This window comes from Rhinopithecus roxellana, chromosome 14 (genome assembly GCF_007565055.1).
Source record: "Rhinopithecus roxellana isolate Shanxi Qingling chromosome 14, ASM756505v1, whole genome shotgun sequence".
NCBI classification, from domain to species: Eukaryota; Metazoa; Chordata; class Mammalia; order Primates; family Cercopithecidae; genus Rhinopithecus; species Rhinopithecus roxellana.
In genome coordinates, this window is record NC_044562.1 from 89,289,375 (window position 1) to 89,309,710 (window position 20,336).

Consider the following 20,336-nt stretch of genomic DNA (forward strand, 5'->3'; position numbering starts at 1 on the left):
CCATGTTGACCAGGCTGGATTTGAACTCCTAATCTCAGGTGATCCACGCACCTTAGCCTCCCAAAGTGCTGGGATTACAGGCTTCAGCCACCCGCCTGGCCAAGAGGGTCTTTTTAAATGGTAAAAACAGCCAATGTTTTTGAGTTTTACTACGCACAGGGTTTAGGATTATCTCATCCTTACAACATCTTCATGTAGTTGGTATAGTTATTATCCCTGTTTGCAGACAAGGAAATAGATATCAGGACTAATAGGACCCCTTTCACACATGAACTGCACTTTCAAAGAGGCCTAGTCATTTGGAAATCCAATAAAGCTGCATTTAAATCCCAACTTCTAGGCCAGGAGCGGTGGCTCACATCCATAATCCCAGCACTTTGGGAGGCCAAGGCTGGAGAATTACTTGAGCCCAGGAGTTTGAGACCAGCCTGGGCAACAAAGTGAGACCCCGTCTCTATAAAAAATTAGCAGACAGGTGCGGCGGCTCACACTTGTAATCCTGGCACTTTGGGAGGCCAAGGTGGGCAAATCACAAGGTGAGGAGTTCAAGAGCAGCCTGGCTAATATGGTGAAACCCTGTCTCTACTAAAAATACAAAAAATTAGCCAGGCGTGGTGGCACTCGCCTGTAGTCCCAGCTACTCGGGAGCCTGAGGCAGAAGAATCTCTTGAACCTGGGAGGCGGAGGTTGCAATGAGCTAAGATTGTGCCACTGCATTCCAGCCTGGGCGACAGAGCGAGGCTCCATCTAAAAAAACAACAAAAAAAGCCAGGTGTGGTGGTGCATATCTGTAGTCCCAGCTACTCAGGAGGCTGAGGCAGGAGGACTGCTCGAGCCTGGGAGGTCAAGGCTGCAATGAGCCATGATCACACGACCGCACTCCAGTCTGAGTGACAGAGTGAGACTCTGTCTCAAAAATGAATAAAATAAAATAAATCCTAACTTCTTCCTTACAGGCTGTGTGGCTTTAGGCAGGCTATTTAACCTCTCTGAGGCAGAGTTTCCTCATAGGGTAATAATATTTCCCTCATGGGGTCATGACGAGGATGAGATGAAACATATGGAAAGGGATTTGCACAATGCTTGGCAATAGGCAACCCCCAATACATTATAATCATTACTGTTGTACTCCCCTGTCCCTTGCCTTGAAAGTCATTATAAAACAGAACTTGGAGCTTGTATACAATCTAAGGGTTTAGACATGGAAAAGGAGAAGCTTGAAAAGCAGGAATAATTTAAAGGAGGACAATGAGTCAATCTACCAATTGTTCCTTCCTTACCCATCCCCAACCCCCAATTCAAGCATCCCTCTCTCTGCCTCCCAAATATCCTCTATGCCTTCTGGAGTGTTCACTGTGTTTCACTGCTTAAATTTCTAACTATTAGAGATTATTTTGGGTTCCTCATATCTCGTTGTGAAAGTTTCTTAATTGCTTCCCCCTGTACCTAAGGGAGCACAGCTGAAGGCCTGTGGGCAGAGAGGAGGCAGGGAATCTGGGGGCCAGGAGCACTGTGTCGGCAGGGCCCCACACAGCACAGGGCTGCAGAGGAAAATTTAGAGGTTGGAGGACAGAAGAGCCCAGTGGAGGGGAAGGGGTCAGGAAAGTGTGGGGACTCAGGAAAGAAAAAGAAAGGACATTTTTCTTTCTCTTCTTCCAGCCTCCTGCTGTCACGCATGACCAGGACTTCTTCAACTCCATAGTCCGGCTGAATCTGGGTTAGATAAACTTTTATGGGAGAGTCTGGGAATCAAAACACCATATTTTTTTTCCTAGTAAAAATCGACTCATTTAAAAATGACCTTTTCACAGTGGAATCAGTTTGCAAGTTGAGATTCCCTGTCTGTCGGTTGTCAGATTGGAAAAGTCCCACCAGACCCAACAAAACGAGGAAGTCACACAGTTTTGAGTTCAAGTTTTGAGTTGGAAGGAGCTGAGGAGTTGTTCAGATTTCCCACCTTTCACCTCTCGACCTCCCATCTCCCAGTCTAAAATAGAATGTGTCCTCTCTCAAACACAGGCACAGTTCCGGCCTGAATGCAGCTAGCCACCCCCTCACAGAAAAAGCTGGCTTCTACCTCCCCTGGGGCAGAAGAGATCACTATTTTGGCTTGAAATTTTTCTCCTCCAGTTCCTAAGCCAGATAAACAGTGATTCTGTTGTATCAACAAAGCACATAATAATGTCGAAGACGGTAGCAGTTAGAACTCACAGATAAGGTTTACTTATAGTAGAAGCTCTGGAATGAAAGTGTCCAGAGTTTCGTTCAGAATTCCCTGGAAGAGAACAATGAGCTTAGCCCCATTTTCTAGGAAGGGAAGCTGAGGTACAGAAAGAGGAATGGCTTAGCCAAAGTCATGAAATGAGCCCCTCATGGAAGCGAACACTGGAGGTTGCCATGTTTCTCTTTCAAGGCTCATGTTTGCTAGCTGTTCGGCTAATTTGCTAAACACTCAGGAGGATGTCAAATCTCCTTCTGTAAAGTTGAGGACATTAAAAAATAGATGAAGACCAAAATTCCTGACAGGAGGAGAATAAGAAAGCTCTTCTTTGGCTACCAAACTGTGTCTCCACCGTGCCTACTTGTGGAGCCCTCACAAAACGGCTCACTCAGCCCATTTCACCAGCACCAAATTGCCTGTAGAATGTAAAAAGTGGGCCCAGACCTCACATGGCCAAGAAGAGCAGGATGAACCCAGGACTGCTGGGCACATTTGTGTGGGGTGGAAGCCCGCTGTGGCTCTGGGGTTCTGCTGCTCCTCAGAAAGAGGCTATGCGGCCAGGCTGGGTTGCTGAGCTGAGATCCCAGGTGTCCATCTGACCTCCTGCATACTGGAGGCCTCCTCCCTTCCAGCCAGGGAAACCTAGACAGAGACAGAACCTCAGAGTTAGGACTTTAGGGATGGCCAGGGTGGTTGGCCTTGCCACAGACAGGGTGCCCTCCAAGTCAGCCTGAGGTTGACAGTGTATATAACGCCTGGCCCACTCGGATCCCCTCCCCAAGCAGCCCCATCTCAGGGAGCCCAGGGAGTCCCAGGCACACTCAGCCCCACCTCTGGCCCCATTCCCGCTGCCCGCTTTTAGGTCCGTAGGCTGTCATGGGCAAGGAACAACAGGGCCCGGGAAGACCAAACACGGGGAAAGTTGCCAGGCCCTTCGCGCCTGCAGGAAGGGTCCCTTCCAGGATTTGGTTCCCCTACCCTAGGAGGGGATGGGAAGACAGGAAAGCTCAGAATCCCAGCCCTCCTTCTCCCTTAGCCCCAGTGACTAAATCTCTCAGATCTCTCCATGCCCCTGGGACTCAGAGCCACCAAGGGGAGTCGAAGGACAGACTATCAGCCAACGAGGGGAGCCCGGGGTCAGAGGAGGGACTGACTCTTCCTTTTGTTTACTCACAGGAGGCAACAAATGCCCTGTGTGCACAGAGGTTTGATGTGGCAACTTGAGAGACCACCTAAGTGTTTCAGCAAAGGCTCCCCCCACCCGCTCTTCAAGCATTAAGATAATGGTGGGGTGTGTTCCCCAGCATATTTCAGATCTTGGTTACAAAGGCCCTCCTTTTTTCTGTTTTCTTCCTCCAGCTCAGCTTGCCCACAGGTTCCTGGAGCCTCTTGGCAGCCTGTTCTCCGGCAGAATGAAGTTGTGAGCTGCGTGGGAGGGAGTTAGACAGCGAGAGTGTTGCAGCCTCCTTAATGAGGGACAATCACTCTTCTTGGAGCCATTAAGCTGCATCTACAAAGATGGGGAACCCCAATTAGAAAGGAGTGGGAGAAGTAATGAGGAGGGCCCGAGGGACACCTACAGGACAGATCCTTATCTCTGGTGGCTCTGTGGGACCCAGGGTAGAGACGCAGCCACTTGGGTTTAGAATTTCATCTCCTTCTTAAGGTTAGACTTCCCAAAGTCTGTTTGGAGAGCCAACCCATGGTAGTGACTATTTAAAATATACCAGTTGAAAGGAAGAGGAAAAATTACTGGGGAGAAGGGTTTCTCCCTGGGTCTATAGTTCAGATATTATAATCCAAGAGTAAGAAAGGAAACAATAAGATGTGTCTGTAATTTTAATGGATGTTCTCTTTAAGTTTTGCCATATTGTATATGTGTGTAAGTCTAGATATTTGTACGCAACCAATAGCGCTCTCTTTTTTCTGTGATAGCTCAACTGAATCATATTGTGTTTACAGCAAGATAATAATCCTGGATTTTCCATGGCTCACTCTGTCAGAGTATAAGATTAGCTCTTGAATCCATTAACAGTCATCTCCTTTTAAATGTCAGATAACTTTTTAAATGCCAAGTACTTACGCAATGCCTTCTGTGCAATTCAAATCAGCTTTACCAAATTAACTCGTTAATCTTTATTGTTTCATTTACTAAAGAGAAAGGCTTCCAGGTGTTTTTAGCAGAACATAAAAATACTAAAGTATTTGCAGTACAATATAGGTGAAGGGATGGCTTCTGTTTCTCTGTTAAACATTTCACCATTCCATCAGTTTTTTTGGTTTGTTTGTTTGTTTGGTGTGGGTTTTTTGGTTTTATTTTGTTTTTAAGACAGTCTTGCTCTGTGGCCCAGGCTGGAGTGCAGTGGTACGATCTCAGCTCACGACAACCTCTGCCTCCCACGTTTAAGCAATTCTCATGCCTCAGCCTCCCAAGTAGCTGGGACCACAGGCATGCACCACCATGCCTGGCTAATTTTTGTATTTTTAGTAGAAATGGGTTGTGCTGTGTTGACCAGGCTGGTCTTGAACTGCTGGCCTCAAGCAATCCATACACCTCAGCCTCCCAAAGTCCTGGGATTACAGGCATAAGCCACCGTGCTTATCCATTCCATTAGTTTTTAAATCATCTCCACCACAGTATTCACATAAAAAAAAAAAAAAAAAACCTTCCGGCATCTCTGCTTTCTTCAGTTCCCCCATTTTCCTTCCCTTCCATTTAACCTTGTGTTTTCTTCGCCCTCCTATACCTTTAAAGACCTTGACTCCTGATCACTGTTTATTCTTCTGTCTTTGCTCTCAACATACCATAGAGCTGCAAGTGTCAGTTTTGATTGCTCTGCCACTCGGAAAACAGAAGGGTGCCTTGCAGGGTCAGGGATGGAGCCCAGAAGGCTGGGGCAGACAGGCCTAGAAATCAAGAATTCCCCTTTCCTTTTAAAAGATTCTCTGCTTACCTCTAAATAATCATACCAAGGGCCAGGCGCAGTGGCTCACTCCTGTAATCCCAGAACTTTGAGAGGCCAAGGCGGGCGGATCACCTGAAGTCAGGAGTTTGAGACCAGCCTGGCCAACATGGCGAAACCTATTTCTACTAAAAATACAAAAATTAGCCAGGCATGGTGGCACACACCTGTAATTCCAGCTACTCAGGAGACTGAAGCAGGAGAATTGCTTGAATCAGGGAGGTGAAGGTTGCAGTGAGCCAAGATCACACCACTGCACTCCAGCCTGGGTGACAGAGCAAGACTCTGTCTCAAAAAATAATAATAATAATTTAATAATTCAATAAATATATAATCAGACCACAGAGATAACAGCTACCCTGATTGCTAAAGACAGATTCATCCAGGGCTGGCTCCAGCTTGTCATCCAGCTCTCTGCTCAAATGTCAGCTCCTCAGAGCGGCCTCCTCTGACCACTCAAGCGAAGCGGCCACCCCTTTCCCATTACCCTCCCTCCTAGCACCACTGTGTTGTCTTCACAGACTAGTCACCACCTAAAGGCATCATCTTGCTTATGTGTGTGTTTGTTTGTCTGACACACAGTAGGCACTTGATAAATATCAGTTTAATGGATAAATGAAAAACCACCCAAGCACGTGACTTTCATTTTTATTTTTGTATTCGTTATTATTTATTTATTTATTTATTTTTAGAGACAGGGCTTCACTCTGTCGCCCAGGCTGGAGTGCAGTGGCATGATCACAGCTCACTGCAGCCTCAAACTCTTGGGCTCAAGCATCTTCCCACCTCAGACTTCTGAATAGCTGGGACTAGAGGCGCGTACCACCACACCCAGCTAATTTTCTTTACATTTTTTGTAAAGACAGGATCTCACTGTGTTTTCCAGGTTGGTCTCAAGCTCCTGAACTCAAGCAGTCCTCCTGCCTCAGCCTTCCAAAGTGATGGGATTACAGATATGAGCCACTGTGCCGGACCTAGCATGCGACTTTCTTTCCTGCTTTCAATTTTCTGACTTTTTTTTCTCACATCACTACCTCTTCTTTATATGTTTAATCGTTTTTTTCCTCCCATCTCCCAAATCCTCTTTCACTATCATTCATTCATTAGAACACTTGAACATAATGAGCAAAAACAGTACTTTTCATTCCAGTGGGTATAGAACCTTCACTGAAAACATTCCATCAAGCTAGAATTGATGGCCCCTGAACATTAGGGAGATGAGCCATATGGTCAGGAGAATTGTTTTATCGAAAGATTTATAGGTCAAGTGGCTTGGGGAGACTTTTCTCAAAGCCTCTCAACTCCCCACTCTTCAATCGGAGCCCCAAATAAGGAGTTAAAGTGATTTCAGCCATTGAAATTGGTCTTGACTATGCCTTTTGTTCTCCAGTCAAACACGAAATCTTCTCTTGGGGATAATGGAGAAATTTCCCTCAAATCATTATCATCTGATTTCTATTATTCAATCCAGTGATTCATGCATGATTGTGGAGGCTAGAAAGCTTGAAATGCTTTGTCTGAGTCTAGCTTGGACCAAATGCTTTCATGTGATTGAGAAATGGAGAGGGACTGTCTCACCCTGAAAAGCTAATCAGATATGTGACTGAGATGATAAAAAAAAAATTGGATGTGTGTTTATCCAGAAAAATATTTATCTCTAGCCACATTTCAGAGCAAAAGAAAAGGGTGTGGGTGTTCATTGGAATGATAACTGCTTGTGGGGACTCACCAATTGTTAATTCATCATTAATGTTTAAAAGTAATATAAATGTTATAGGAGAGAGAGTTTATGACTGCCCAGAGAGATGGCCATCTGAGAGTCTCCTAGAAAATATGGAAATTATCAAATCTACTCTCAGGGTGATCTCAAGGCATATTAATGTATGTGACCCCAGCAAATTGGTCCCAAAAATAATAAATAACTTTTCTCTTTGGAAATGAGGAACCAGTGCTCCCTAGAGGACTGTCTTCTGGAGGTCAACACATACTTCCTGTAAAGGTATCTTCATTGCTCCCTCCTCCTTTGAATTGAGGTGGGCCATAACCTGTTAGTTACTCTTTTGTTCAGCAAATATGTATCAAGTGTGTGTTCATTTCCAGACCCTGTGCCAGAAACTGCCGGGACAATGGGAATGGAAGAGCCATGGTTCCTGCCTTCAGGGGGCTTCCAGTCTAGAGGAGGAGGAGAGATGGCTGCACAAGCCTGAGCAATCATTGTGGGCAATGGCAGGAGGTGCTCATGCTCTGGGTGGTCACAGGGACATAGGGAAGCCAGACTTGAAAGACGAAGAAGAATCAGAAGAAGGGGAGAGGGAAGGACACGTGCAAAGGTCTTGCTCCGGGAGCTCAAGGGCCGGTGTCCCTGTGGCCCTCTGCACCTGCTATTCCCATAGCGAAGTAACCACTTCATGCAGATAGACCCTAGAACCTTCCTTCACCATCTTCAGAGCTTGCCCTGTCATTGCTTTTTCATGGGACTTCCCTTGACTCCCTGCTTAAAATTGCAGCCTCCACTTCCATCCCCAGCTATTCCCTCAGCCCACTTTGTGTTTTATTTTTCTCCCTATCACAAACCACCTTCAGATGTATTTATGTTCCACTTCCTTGTGAATTCTGTCTTCCCTTTCAGTGGAATGGATATGCACTCTTCATGAGGGTGGAGACTTTCATCCCTTTGGGCACTGCCCTATCTGCTCTGCCTGGCATAGAAAAGACACCCAATAAATATTTGTTGTATGACCTAATGAAGCAGGAGTGATCATCTAGGACCAGGCAGGAAGGGCTTATAAACCTTGTAAGCCAGTTGGCCTTCATCTTGAGGACAATGGCCTTTGAAGGTTTCAAGCAGAGAAGTGATATGATCCAGTATGCATCTTGGAAGGAGCACCCAGGTTGCAATGTGGGGCATGGGCTGGAGTGCAACTTCAGATCCAACTGTGTAGTGTCCTGAAACGTGACACCCTTTGCATGGCCCAGAAGTTTGGAGAGCCCCCGGGGCCTCCCAGACTCCTCTGTTAGCTCATTCTTCCTTCTCTCTCTGCTACATTTGTTCAAATCAGTCTTCCTAACATATCAAATTCATTTTTATCATCTTGGAAATAAACTAGAATCTTGCTATAACCATATTTGCTGCAAAGCAGATTTGATAACCATTCATGGAAGCTATGTAAGTATCAAAAATATCTCATTAAAAAGGAGCCTTCAACAGATGGTAATTTTAGCTCTGCCATATAGCAGCGAATGGCTTTGGGCAAGTTGCTTAACCTCCCAGAGCCTCCTGGTTTCCTGTCTGTATAATGGGAGTAACAGTACCTGCCTTACAAGGTTGTTGTGAAGGTTAAATAAAATAATTAAAGACCTGGGACCTAGGAAGGTCCCTTTTTCCACTTCCATAGGTACTAATAAATAAACACTCTTGGGCTGTTTTCCATCTATAGGGTCCTCTGTCTCTTCAACAGTAAAAATAGGTGTTGCGTATTATTGTTTCAATGATTTTAAAAATTGCCTTCTGTAAATATTCGGGGATTTGGACTAGCTCTTGTGGCATTGTATATCATTCATATGAAAGTTTGAGCTTTCTGCTTCTCTTCACAGGGAGCCCAGCAGTCCTTGGAGGCAGCAGCTCAGAAGACAGAAGAGCCTCAAAGTTGTACAAATAAAGGGCTGATATGTTCAAACAGAAAAGAATTTTACACACGCAAGCTGCACATCGACATGACGCCGTTCCTGAAGGTGATCTCACACTGAGAAGACGAGAGGTTTTATAGACACAAACATAGGAATTCCAGTTAATACACTTCTGCATGGTGCAAAAACAGCTTCAGAAGTCCCTCAGAGCTCCTGCATTATCAGAAGGGACAGAAAATAGGCAGTTTGTAGCAGATGAAGAAAGAACAAATTAGGACAGTAATCACAGCCAGCCATCGGGGACAAGTCAGTCGGGTGTCTGGTTTGGATAGTGGGGGACAGGGAATAGAAAGGAGAAAGAGTAACTTTAAACCACCTCATAAAACAGTCAAATATAATTCATTTTATCTTGACAGTAGCTAAAATAATTGTTACTGTTTTACCACTGTCACTTGGTAGAGTTGATATTACTACTGTAGAGAAGACTGATTCTTGAGTTAACTATTTAGAAGTCAACTGCAAATTCCTTTCTGGATATCTGGCCTTGTTTTCTGTTCTCTAAGAGTTCATTGATCTCCCAAGCTCAGCTTCATTTCAAGTTAAGGGTTCTGAGGGTTTCTATAGTGAGGATGGCATTTGTCCATCTTTGCAACACTCCCTTCCACCCCAGCATCGAACACAGCGCCCGACACATGGAAGGTGCTCATTAAATGCTCCATGAATTGGCCCATCCTTTTCATCCCACACCCTCTGGTTTAGGGCCCCTTTCCTACCCATTCTTTGCCCTCCTCAGAGCTTACTGAACTGGAAATAACTAGCCATGGAGTCAAAGAAACTGACCAGGAACATAGCCAGGCCTAGCATGGAAGGATCTCAGATCCTTCATAGTACCCTGGAGAAAATATTCCAGGCCCTTGATAAGAAATGACTGAGAAAGACGGGAATGGGGCAGAAGAAACCAAATACTTGCCGAGTGTATGATGGTGGCTCTATCTAGTGCCATAGCCTGGTAGGGGTTTTGGAAGTCATGAGGGTCACCCTCCTAATTCTCTGGGCTGCCCCAATCCCAGTTCTACAAGGTGGGACTTTGATTAAGAGTCATGCATTTGTCCAAAATCTGTCTCTGTCCATGACCAGGCTCTGCTTTTCAGGGCTTCCTCTTAGATAGGCTCTTCCCCAGGGGTGGCAAGCTGGCCACCAGCTTCTATTTCCCAGGTCATTCCAGAACTGAATGTAAGCCAATGTGGGTCACTTATCCATACCCAAATGAAATGCCATTGGCCCATCCTGGAGCCACAGGGACTGAGAATGGGAAGAGAAAGTATGTCTGACAGAGGAAAATGGGGTACTAAAAACTATAAGAAGGAATTTCAGCTACTCAGGAGATTGAGGTTGGAGGATCACTTGAGTCCAGGAGTTCAAGGCTGTAGTGTGCTATGATTACACCCGTGAATAGCCACTGTACCCCAGCCTGGGCAACATAGTGAGATCCCATCTCTATAGGAAAAAAAAACCTACAAGAGAGAAGAATGATTCTGGACCCCAAAAGAAAAGATATTTGCTACGAGTATTCAAAAAATATTGCCATGCTCCATGATTTATACTGTTGAAACTATCCCTTTTATTCTTAGCAACAGTTTAGTTCTTCACTTAGGGCTGAAAGAATTATGAATCGTACTTTCTGGGAGGAAATATCCCATCACAGTCACCATTCATTAACCAATATTTGAACACCAGCTATCTACTATGTGTTTGGCAGTTTCTGGGCATTTGGGATACATCAGTGAAAAAAACAGACCAATATCCCTGCCCTGCTCCAGGATAGTACAGGGAACAGACAACAGACCTAATACACAAGCAGAGCATGTAGCATGTTCAAAGGTGATAGCTGCTAAGGAAATGAGATAAGAAAGTGGCTCATACCTGTAATCCCAGCACTTTGGGAGGCTGAGGCGGGCAGATCATGAGGTCAGGAGATCGAGACCAGCCTGGCTAACACAGTGAAACCCCATCTCTACTAAAAATACAAAAAATTAGCCGGGCTTGGTGGCAGGTGCCTGTAGTCCCAGCTACTTGGGAGGCTGAGGCAGGAGAATGGTGTGAACCCGGGAGGCAGAACTTGCAGTGAGCTGAGATCCACCACTGCCCTCCAGCTTGGGTGATAGAGTGAGATTCCATCTCAAGAAAAAAAAAAAAAGAAAAAAAAATATAGAGCATCTAATAATGCAGAATTCAAAGTGGGGAAATTTACAGTAATTGCTTGTATATTTAGTATCCACAATGCTTTTGTGTTACACTTTTTTGTCCAGCAATTTTGGCACAGTATTATAGAAGGAAAAGTGTTGTCATCTCTAAGGCCCACTTTCCTGTCCACCTCCCTCAAGACTCATGGAAATGGCAACTCAGCCTGCTTCCAAAGGACTCACAAAGTACACACTCGGTACACTTTCTGACTCCCAGGCCAGTCTTTGCCCCAAAGACCATGCCTTCTCTTGGCAATGTTCAGTGTTCACAACTCTCTTTAGATAGACCTTCTCCTTATGGATGTGGTAGCTCCCACGTTCTTAGGGATTGCCATGTAGTAAGACACAGTCTCAGGGTAGTACAGACAAAGATGATGAGTTCAAACAGAGAAGAGCACACAGGCTGTCTTCCACTCCTGGAGCTGTGTAGAAACCAACTCATCCTCTACATTCATTCATGTATCTCCTGCCTGTCCACAGGGTATGTCATTCATTTTTGCCTGGGGCATGTAGGAAGCATTGCAGGGGATGAGGGTAGGTGATAAGAAAGGTCAAGGCAGAACAAGGGAATGGAAAGAGATAAAAATAATCACAATTGCTAACATTGCAGAGCACTTGTTCTGTGGCTGGCTTTGTTCTAAATTGTATATGCATGCATTTACTTAATTCATAAAATGAATCTAAGTATGTAGAATTACTCCATTTTACAGATGAGAAAACTAAGGCATTGAGAGGCTAAGTAACTTACCGAATGTCACACAGTTGGTAAATGGCAGAAGCAAGATTTGGTCAGGCAGCCCAGTTCCAGTGCCTATGCTCAACCATCTGTTATAAAGCCTCACTGCAGCCCCCAGCTGAGACCTGTCCAATCAAAAACACTGCCTATCATGTTAGCTAAGCATCCAACACTCCTTCTAGAAAATTCCATTCCTGTGGACACATTCCATCTGCTCCAGGAAGATTTTCTGACCCCACAGGACTTTGCCCTTCCCTCCAGTCCCACCCAAGTTCCGTGAAGACAATCTAAAGCTTTCTCTCCCACTGATCATTCGGTTCCCCTCAGCCAACATATTTTTATTTTTCTTTCTATATTTCTCACTCTGTCACCCACGCTGGAGTGCAGTGGCACAATCTCGGCTCACTGCAAGCTCTGCCTCCCGGATTCACGCCATTCTCCTGCCTCAGCCTCCCGAGTAGCTGGGACTACAGGTGCACACCTCCACACCAGGCTAATTTTTTGTACTTTTTAGTAGAGACGGGGTTTCACCATGTTATCCAGGATGGTCTCGATCTCCTGACCTCATGATCCGCCTGCCTCGGCCTCCCAAAGTCCTGGGATTACAGGTGTGAGCCACCACGCCCGGCCCCCTCAGCCAACTTATTGAACACGCTCTGAGTATCAGACACTGTGATAGGCACTGAGGATACAGAGATGAATCATCTCTATCCTTGACCTTCCAAGGAGCCTAGAATCTAAGAGGAAGATAAACAATGAAACAGATAATAGCACAATGTTGTGGCAGAGGCAGGCTCATGTTACTACAGGAGAGCATTCATTCATTTTCCATGTATTGCATGTGAACTTCTCACATTTTAAGAACCTCTTTACAACACTGAAGGCAACACTATTAGCTGATTACACAGAATAATTTGTTTATATCAGGCTTTGATTTGAGGAAATATGATTGATCCAGAGTACATCTGGGTTCATTTAAAAATCGAACCATTTCACCATTTCAGACACAGTGGCACATGCCTGGAATCCCAGCTGCCTGGGAGGATGAGGCCGGAGGATCACTTGAGCCCAGGAGTTTGAGACCAGCCTGTTTTCTTTCTTTCTTTCTTTCTTTTTTTTTTTTTTTTTTTTTTTTTGTGAGACAGGGTTTCGCTCTTATAGCCCAGGCTGGAATGCAATGCCGCAGTCTCAGCTCACTGCAACCTCCACCTCCTAGCTCAAGCGATTCTCCTGCATCAGCCTCCTGAGTAGCTGGGATTTCAAGCACCTACCACCATGCCCGGTTAATTTTTTGCATTTTTAGTAGGGACGGGGTTTCACCATGTTGACCAGGCTGGTCTCAAATTCCTGACCTTGGCTGGGCGGGGTGGCTCAAGCCTGTAATCCCAGCACTTTGGGAGGCCGAGACGGGCGGATCAAGAGGTCAGGAGATCGAGACCATCCTGGCTAACACGGTGAAACCCCGTCTCTACTAAAAAAAAAAAAAAAATTCAAATTCCTGACCTCAGGTGATCCACCTGCCTCGGTCTCCCAAAGTACTGGGATTACAAGCATGAGCCACTGCACCCGGCCAAGACCAGCCTATTTTCTAAACCAAAAAAGAAAAAAAAAATTTTTTTGAACCATGTTTTTAAAACCTTGATTGTGTTTTTTCAAAAAGAAATGGTAATTGATGAATTAATAAGGATAGAGTTTTTTTTCAGAGACTTTTTAAATTATCAGGGTTAGGTCATGGTCGTAAGGAGGAAAACAGCAATAATGCCTATTAATGCTAGATATTGAATTGAATATCCTTATACTCCATGTTGATATCAAAGGATGTGTATGTTACACCCAGAACATCTGAAGAATGAGAAATAAGCTTCCACCTCGCAGTTCCCACACAGTTAGCACATAGTGCCCTCAAATGCAAGGTAGAGGAATTGGCCTGAACACGGACAAGAGCCAGCCGTGCCTGGAGTTAGAGCTGCCCCGCCTGTTTTGAGACCAGTCCCAAGCATTACTTATGTGGGCAAGTGTAGATGCATCCCACCAAGCAGAAGGGGGCTGCCCCTTAATCCTGTGGATTTCATATACAACAGGAAAATAATGCTTGGCTTGGGACATCGTTCAAAGATGGAGCAGGGTGCCTTAGGAGATAAGTTCTGGTCTCCACAATCATTTAAACGTGCCTTGATGACCATTTGGCAGGAAAGTTGTAGAGGGATCACGAGCAGGTCTCAAGATTTAATGATTCCAGGATACTTGAATAATATTCCCAGGAAAAATATTTATGAGTGTGTTCTATTTCAAAAAGAAAAAAACCCAAATTAAGTGGAATATTATCAATATTAAAGTGTCAGACTAGTAGTTGGGAAGCCCTGGGTGGAGCCGGGGGGTACTTCTCTGACACTCTGATACTAAGTGACCTTGTGATGCTTCTCAGACTCCATTTTCTCTTTAATAAAACAGAGATAATAATACTGGGATCTGACCAGGCATGGTGGCTCCTGCCTGTAATCCCAGCACTTTGGGAGGCCGAGGTGGGCGGATCACCACCTCAGGTGGTTCGAGACCGGCCTGGCCAACATGGTGAAACCCCGTCTCTACTAAAAATACAAAAAATTAGCCGGGCATGTTAGCATGTGCCTGTAGTCCCAGCTTCTCGGGGGCTAAGATAGGAGAATCGCTTGAACCCGAGAGGCAGAGGTTGCAGTGAGACGAGATCGTACAACTGCACTCCAGCCTGGGCAACAAGAGCGAAAGTCTGTCTCAAAAAAATAATAATACTGGGAACTCCATACCTGCCTCTCAACAGTGAAGCAAGAATTACATGAACTAATAGTTTTGAAAGAATGTTCATATCTCTAAAGGACTCAATTCATAAGGGAGAAAGGAACACTCACTGATCCCTGCTAAGGGCCAGGCCCCTCACATATTGAGCCTTGTGTAATCTTCCCTTCACTCTTCCCAGTAATTGTGCTGATCCCCACTGTGCAGATGAGGAAACCAAGGCTCAGAGATGACCAGTCACATGGCTGGCAGCAGAGAGAGCTAGGATTCAAAGCCAAAAAACCCCACAGTATCAGAGATCTGTGAGGTCTGTCTGTTCTGTGCCTGTGTATCTAGTTGTACTTCTTTGTTCTAGCTGCAGAACCCAAGAAGGGAGCAGAGATTTGATAATATATATTCATCTTTTTTATCTTAATAACACAAGATACTTTATGATTTTCATAAATCATAAGGTCTTTAACGAAGACAACGCAGGGGACTTCTCTGTTACACAAGAAAAGTTGTATTACCTTGAAACTGAAACTTTCTAATGAGATCCTGATTTTCTTCCATCACTAAGAAAGTATTGAAATTAGTCATTTATATTCATGTATCACATGGTATGTTACATGGAATTTCCAAATGTCTCTTCCTGGTTTAACCTTTTGAGAACTCTACAATTATTTATTATTACTCCCATTTCACAGATGTAGAAGCTGAGGTTCTACGATAGGGCATGCAGCAGGCTCAAGGCAGGCTGGAGGCCGCACTTCAGACTCCTGCAGCCCATGTTCCTCCATCCTCCCAGCAGCTCCCTAAGAAAACCTGCTGTGGTCCTAAAAGTAACATGCCCAGTAGGGGGCCATGCATGAGAGTGGAGGGCAGGACGGCTGGAAGGTTTTCCAAGGACAGATTACCTAAGATCACTTATGCAGCATCTGTCGGTTTCCAGTTGAAGAAACTGAGGCTCAGGGGTTAAGTAATTCCTACAGTCTGAAAGATACCAAGTGTAGGAGTTAGGACTTGAGTGCAGACAGCCTGACTGCAGGACCTATACTTCAGCCACCAGAGAAAGCGCCTCTCACATGTTGGTTTCAATGTTGTAGTTTGTGTTCACAAAGTGTTTGTGACTCTTCCTCTTCCCCCGGTCTTATAATACCACACTGCTGCCAGTGCTCTAAATACAGCTCAGTCTTATCACTGGTTTGCTTGAAATTCTTTACTGTGTCCCCATTGGCTCTCTGGTTAAATTCCAAGCATCAAAGATGTATTTATTTTACAAATAGAAAAATATAACATGTGCAATTTTTCTTAAACTCCAAACTGTAACATGCAAGATCTGGCCTGTGTCTAATTTACACTGTCCTCACACTGCCCCTGCACCAAACTATCCCCTAACCAGCGCATGCTGCTTCCTCTGCTTGGAATTGTTCTACCTTCCCTTCACTGCAAGATTTAGCACTGCGTCTGCCGGTAAACAACCTTCCCAGCCTAATTTAGCTTCACCTCCCATGAGGCCCTGCAGAAACCTGTCATAATCTGCCACAACATTTATCACGCTGCATTGCAAACTGACTTGTCATTTCCCCACAAGTCAGTGAGCGTCCTACGAATACATCTGTCATCTTTGTGCCCCCAGTGCCTCTCTCGGTACCTGGCACACAGCAGACTCTCAACAAACGTTCATTAGTTGAATGAACAGAGGAAGAGCAAACGACTTGGCCAGAATAACAGAACTGGGTTTTGAATTTGCAGTCCCTCCATTTGTTTTGCTCACTCACCAAGTATTATTACCTGCGTTTCTATCACTCTATTTTAATCATGCATTTGTAACTCAGACTAAAAGTGACATAACATTTTATTTAGGTTTAGTTTCTTTAATTCAAATTTTGAATCTGAAATAGAAGATTTTTTTTCAAATTTAAGTACAAAACAGTGTGCCTTCCAGCTGCTCAGCTCCCTTCCCTTGAAAAACCGAGGTTGCTAGTTTCCTGTGTCCCCTTCCTGGAATGTATAATGCATATATATAAGCAAATACGGATAGATACATACACAGATAGATATTATATGCAAATTTTAGCATATTATACACATTGTTCAGAGTCTTTTTGTTTGCTTGCTTGTTTATTTAGATAGAATCTCACTCTGCCATCCAGGCTGGAGTACAGTGACGCGATCTCGGCTCACTGCAACCTCCGCCTCCTGGGTTCAAGTGATTCTCCTGCCTCAGCCTCCCAAGTAGCTGGGACTACAGGCATGCACCACCACACCTGGCTAATTTTTGTATTTTTAGTAGAGACAGGATTTCACTATGTTAGCCAGGCTGGTCTCGAACTCCTGACCTCAGGTGATCCACCCACCTGGGCCTCCTAAAGTGCTGGGATTATAGGTGTGAGCCACCGCACTTGGCCTAGAGTCTTGTTTTTACTTACTACATCTTGCAGTTCTACGTTAATTCATAAAGAGATGCTTGTGCTTTTTAATGGTTGCATAATATTCCATTTATAAGCTAATAATAATTTATTTAACTAGTCCCCAATTGATGGGACATTTAAGCTGTTTCCAATCTGTTGCAGTGAATGAATGACTTTAGATAGAAGTTATTTCACATGTGCATTCTTTTTTTCTTTTGTCTTGCTCTGTCTCCTAGGCTGGAGTGTAGTGGTGCAATCTCAGCTAACTGCAACTTCCACCTCCTGGGTTCAAGCAATTCTCCTGCCTCAGCCTCCTGCGTAGCTGGGATTACAGGCGCCCGCCACCACGCCTGGCTAATTTTTGTATTTTTAGTAGAGACAGGGTTTGATCATGCTGGCCAGGCTGGTCTCAAGCTCCTGACCTCGTGATCTGCTCGGCCCGGCCTCCCAAAGTGCTGGGATTACAGGCATGAGCCACTGCGCCTGGCCACATGTGTATTCTTATATCTAAAAAATGATAGTTCTTTTGACACTTTTCTAAGCAACATACAATTGAATTGACAGAGTTTCAAATTAAGACTATTTCTTTTTCTAACAAAGACTCACCTGAAAATATTTTTTCCAAATCCTTTAGTTTCTGTCTCCCTCTCCCACTCTGCGAAATGAGAAGATATTCCTTGCCCCTGAAGGCTCACGACTGCATCTTGTTGACTCTGAAGGTTGATCCTTCTTGGCATTAAAATTCTTCCAAAAGAGGAAGCTTGACTCTCCCTTTCAATACAGTTTCTTATTAGATTAAAAGGCTTTATAACCAGGGATTTTTTTTTTTTTTAAGTTTCTCTTTTCTAGTCTTCTAACTTAGCCTCTTACTCCTTTCCATTTTTCAGGGATGAGTTTTCTTTTTACTGTACGAGGCCAAATTGACTTTGTCTCCAAAATAAGAAACCCAAAAGTAAGAAAATTATTTACTTGTGTTAGCTTTTTTATGTCAGTATATATCATCAGCTACAAACACTAAGCTAACAAGTGAGAAACAAACACACAAGGTAACAAGCCACCAAGTGAGGGAACTCAGGGGAATTAAAGAGAGTGCCAAAGTAGCAGATAATTAGTTGTCTCTTCTCATAGCAGGATGCGACTTTGATAACAAAGTGGAAAGGTGATTGTCACTACAGAATGAGGGTAAACCCGGAGAGACTTCCAGGACCCTTCCTGCTAGATTCCAGCTCTAGCACCAAGATGAAGCTGTGGGTCGAGCAGGGATCCAGGTGGCAAAGGCCCAGATCTGGCCTCATCAGACACACGGGGCTTACTTGGGTCACCAACTCTACCTGCCATGTTACTTTGGCACTAAGGAGCTGCTCTTCCAACACTCTGGAGAACAGCATGATTATCAGTCCTGGCTGCATATCAGACTCACCCTAGAAGCCTTAAAATGCCCCACCTCCAGCGAGTCTGACTGTTATTATTTGGAGTTAGGTCCTGGGAATCATATTTTCTAAAACTTCTCAAATAATTCTAATGTGTAGCCAGGGTTGGTAACCACAGTTATGGAGATTTCTGGGAGGAAGGATTGCAAGCAGCTTGTATGACTCAAGGAAAGAAGGAAGAAGGGATCAAATGTGATAAGAAACCAAATCTGTGGTAATCCTGAGGATGCCACAAAAGGCCTGTCTGACCCTTTGGCTCCCCTGCTTTCAATCCTGAATGTTTCCATTTGTTCTCAACATAAAGACCAAAGTCCTCAACCGGCCCTCAAGGCCATAGGGGTCTGACTCCTCCCAACCCTGCACAGTTCTCTCAGTCTCTGCTCTAGTCACACCAGTCCTCCCTCAAGTCCTGGAGGTGCTCTGCTTTCTTCTGCTAGTTGGCCTCTGTCATGACATTCTTCTCCCCTTCCCCCAGTAAACTCCTGCATACATTAGGCATTCAGCACTGCACAGATGAATGGGATAAGACCCCATGAAAATAAGTACCAGGAAGGTAATAGTGCTCAATACTGCTGGTGCCAAGCCTGCCAGGTCCTGGTTTTTTTTTGTTTTTGTTTTGTTTTGTTTTTTTTAAAGAGACAGGGTCCAGGGTCTTGCTATGTTGCCCAGGCTGGACTCAAACTCCTGGGAGCTCCTGCTTTAAGTGATTCTCCCATCTCGGCCTCCCAAGTAGCTGAGGCTACAGGTGCATATTATTATGGCCAGCCGTGCCTGGCTCTTTAAGCCTGTTTAACGCTAGTAGCAGCCTTCCTGGAGACTTAAGTAAAAACAAGTTGATGAAGGAGAAGAAACCGCTAAGAAAACTGGATTCCCTTTTACCAAAGGTCGTGGACCACAGACGTGTTTAAAGTGTTGCATTTATTGTGTCTAATGTATTCTTTGGTGTGTGTTAACCCAATAGGAAAGTGGAAATGCACTGGACTCTCAGGAAGAAGCGGGGAGACCCCTCAGAGAAACTCATCATGACAGCCAAGGTAGAGACCACTGGTTGGGGCTTTATAATCTTATAACCATAATTGTCAGATGAACTTCGCACTTTTAAAGATGTTAACGGGAGGCCAGGTACGGTGGCTCATGCCTGTAATCCCAGCACTTTGTGAGGCCAAGGCGGGTGGATCACCTGAGGTCAGGAGTTTGAGGCCAACTTGACCAACATGGTGAAACCCTGTCTCTACTAAAAATACAGAATTAGCTGAGCGCAATGGCACATGCCTGTAATCCTAGCTACTTAGGAGGCTGAGGCAGGAGAATCACTTGAATCTGGGAGGCGGAGGTTTCAGTGAGCTGAGGTCACGCCATTGCACTCCAGCCTGGGCAACAAGAATAAAACTCCGTTTCAAAAAAAAAAAAATGCGTAAGGTCACAGATTTTGGATTTCACCCTTAACTTGATCTTTTTCTGTTTATATCTTGTACCATGTCCTTCAGTTGGCATCCAATCAAAAGTAATTTATTTTTATACTAAATTGACAAGAGTTTGTTGTTTTGAGGATATCAGACAACAGTATATTATGGTAGCCTGATCCTGGGTTTGGCTAAGCTTCTAAGCAGGTTTCTGTTCACATGAGCTCTTACCACCTCCATTTTCAAGGCAGAGTGACACTAGCCAGGGAAACATGCTCCAGTCTTCAGATCTGCCGTATCATAAATCACACATGCAGAATGTGAACACTGACAGGGCTCCAAGGGCTTGGCCAAGTGCGATGGAGGTTTTAGGCAGCACAGAACATGGCCAAACCTAAGCAATGACCAAGTCAGTCAAAACAGATTTCCTGTCTTATGACAGAAGAGCAGGCACCAGCTGGGTTGCATAAAGGTTATTCAGACCATCTTTAATGCAGTGAAATATCACCACAGAAAATGAAAGAAGGCATTTTCCTGTCCTGAATGAT

At 44.6% G+C, this 20,336-nt stretch overlaps 1 protein-coding gene across 2 annotated transcripts in view; it reads left to right on the forward strand.

The window, feature by feature from the left end:
• Window positions 1–20,336, forward strand: part of KIAA2012 (KIAA2012 ortholog) — a 139,643-nt gene that overhangs the window by 80,429 nt on the left and 38,878 nt on the right. For both annotated transcript variants that reach the window (XM_030916551.1, XM_030916552.1), the window contains exons 14-15: window positions 8,779–8,916; window positions 19,347–19,419. In XM_030916551.1, coding sequence (XP_030772411.1) covers window positions 8,779–8,916; window positions 19,347–19,419 — 211 coding nt within the window. The remainder of the gene's footprint in view (window positions 1–8,778; window positions 8,917–19,346; window positions 19,420–20,336) is intronic.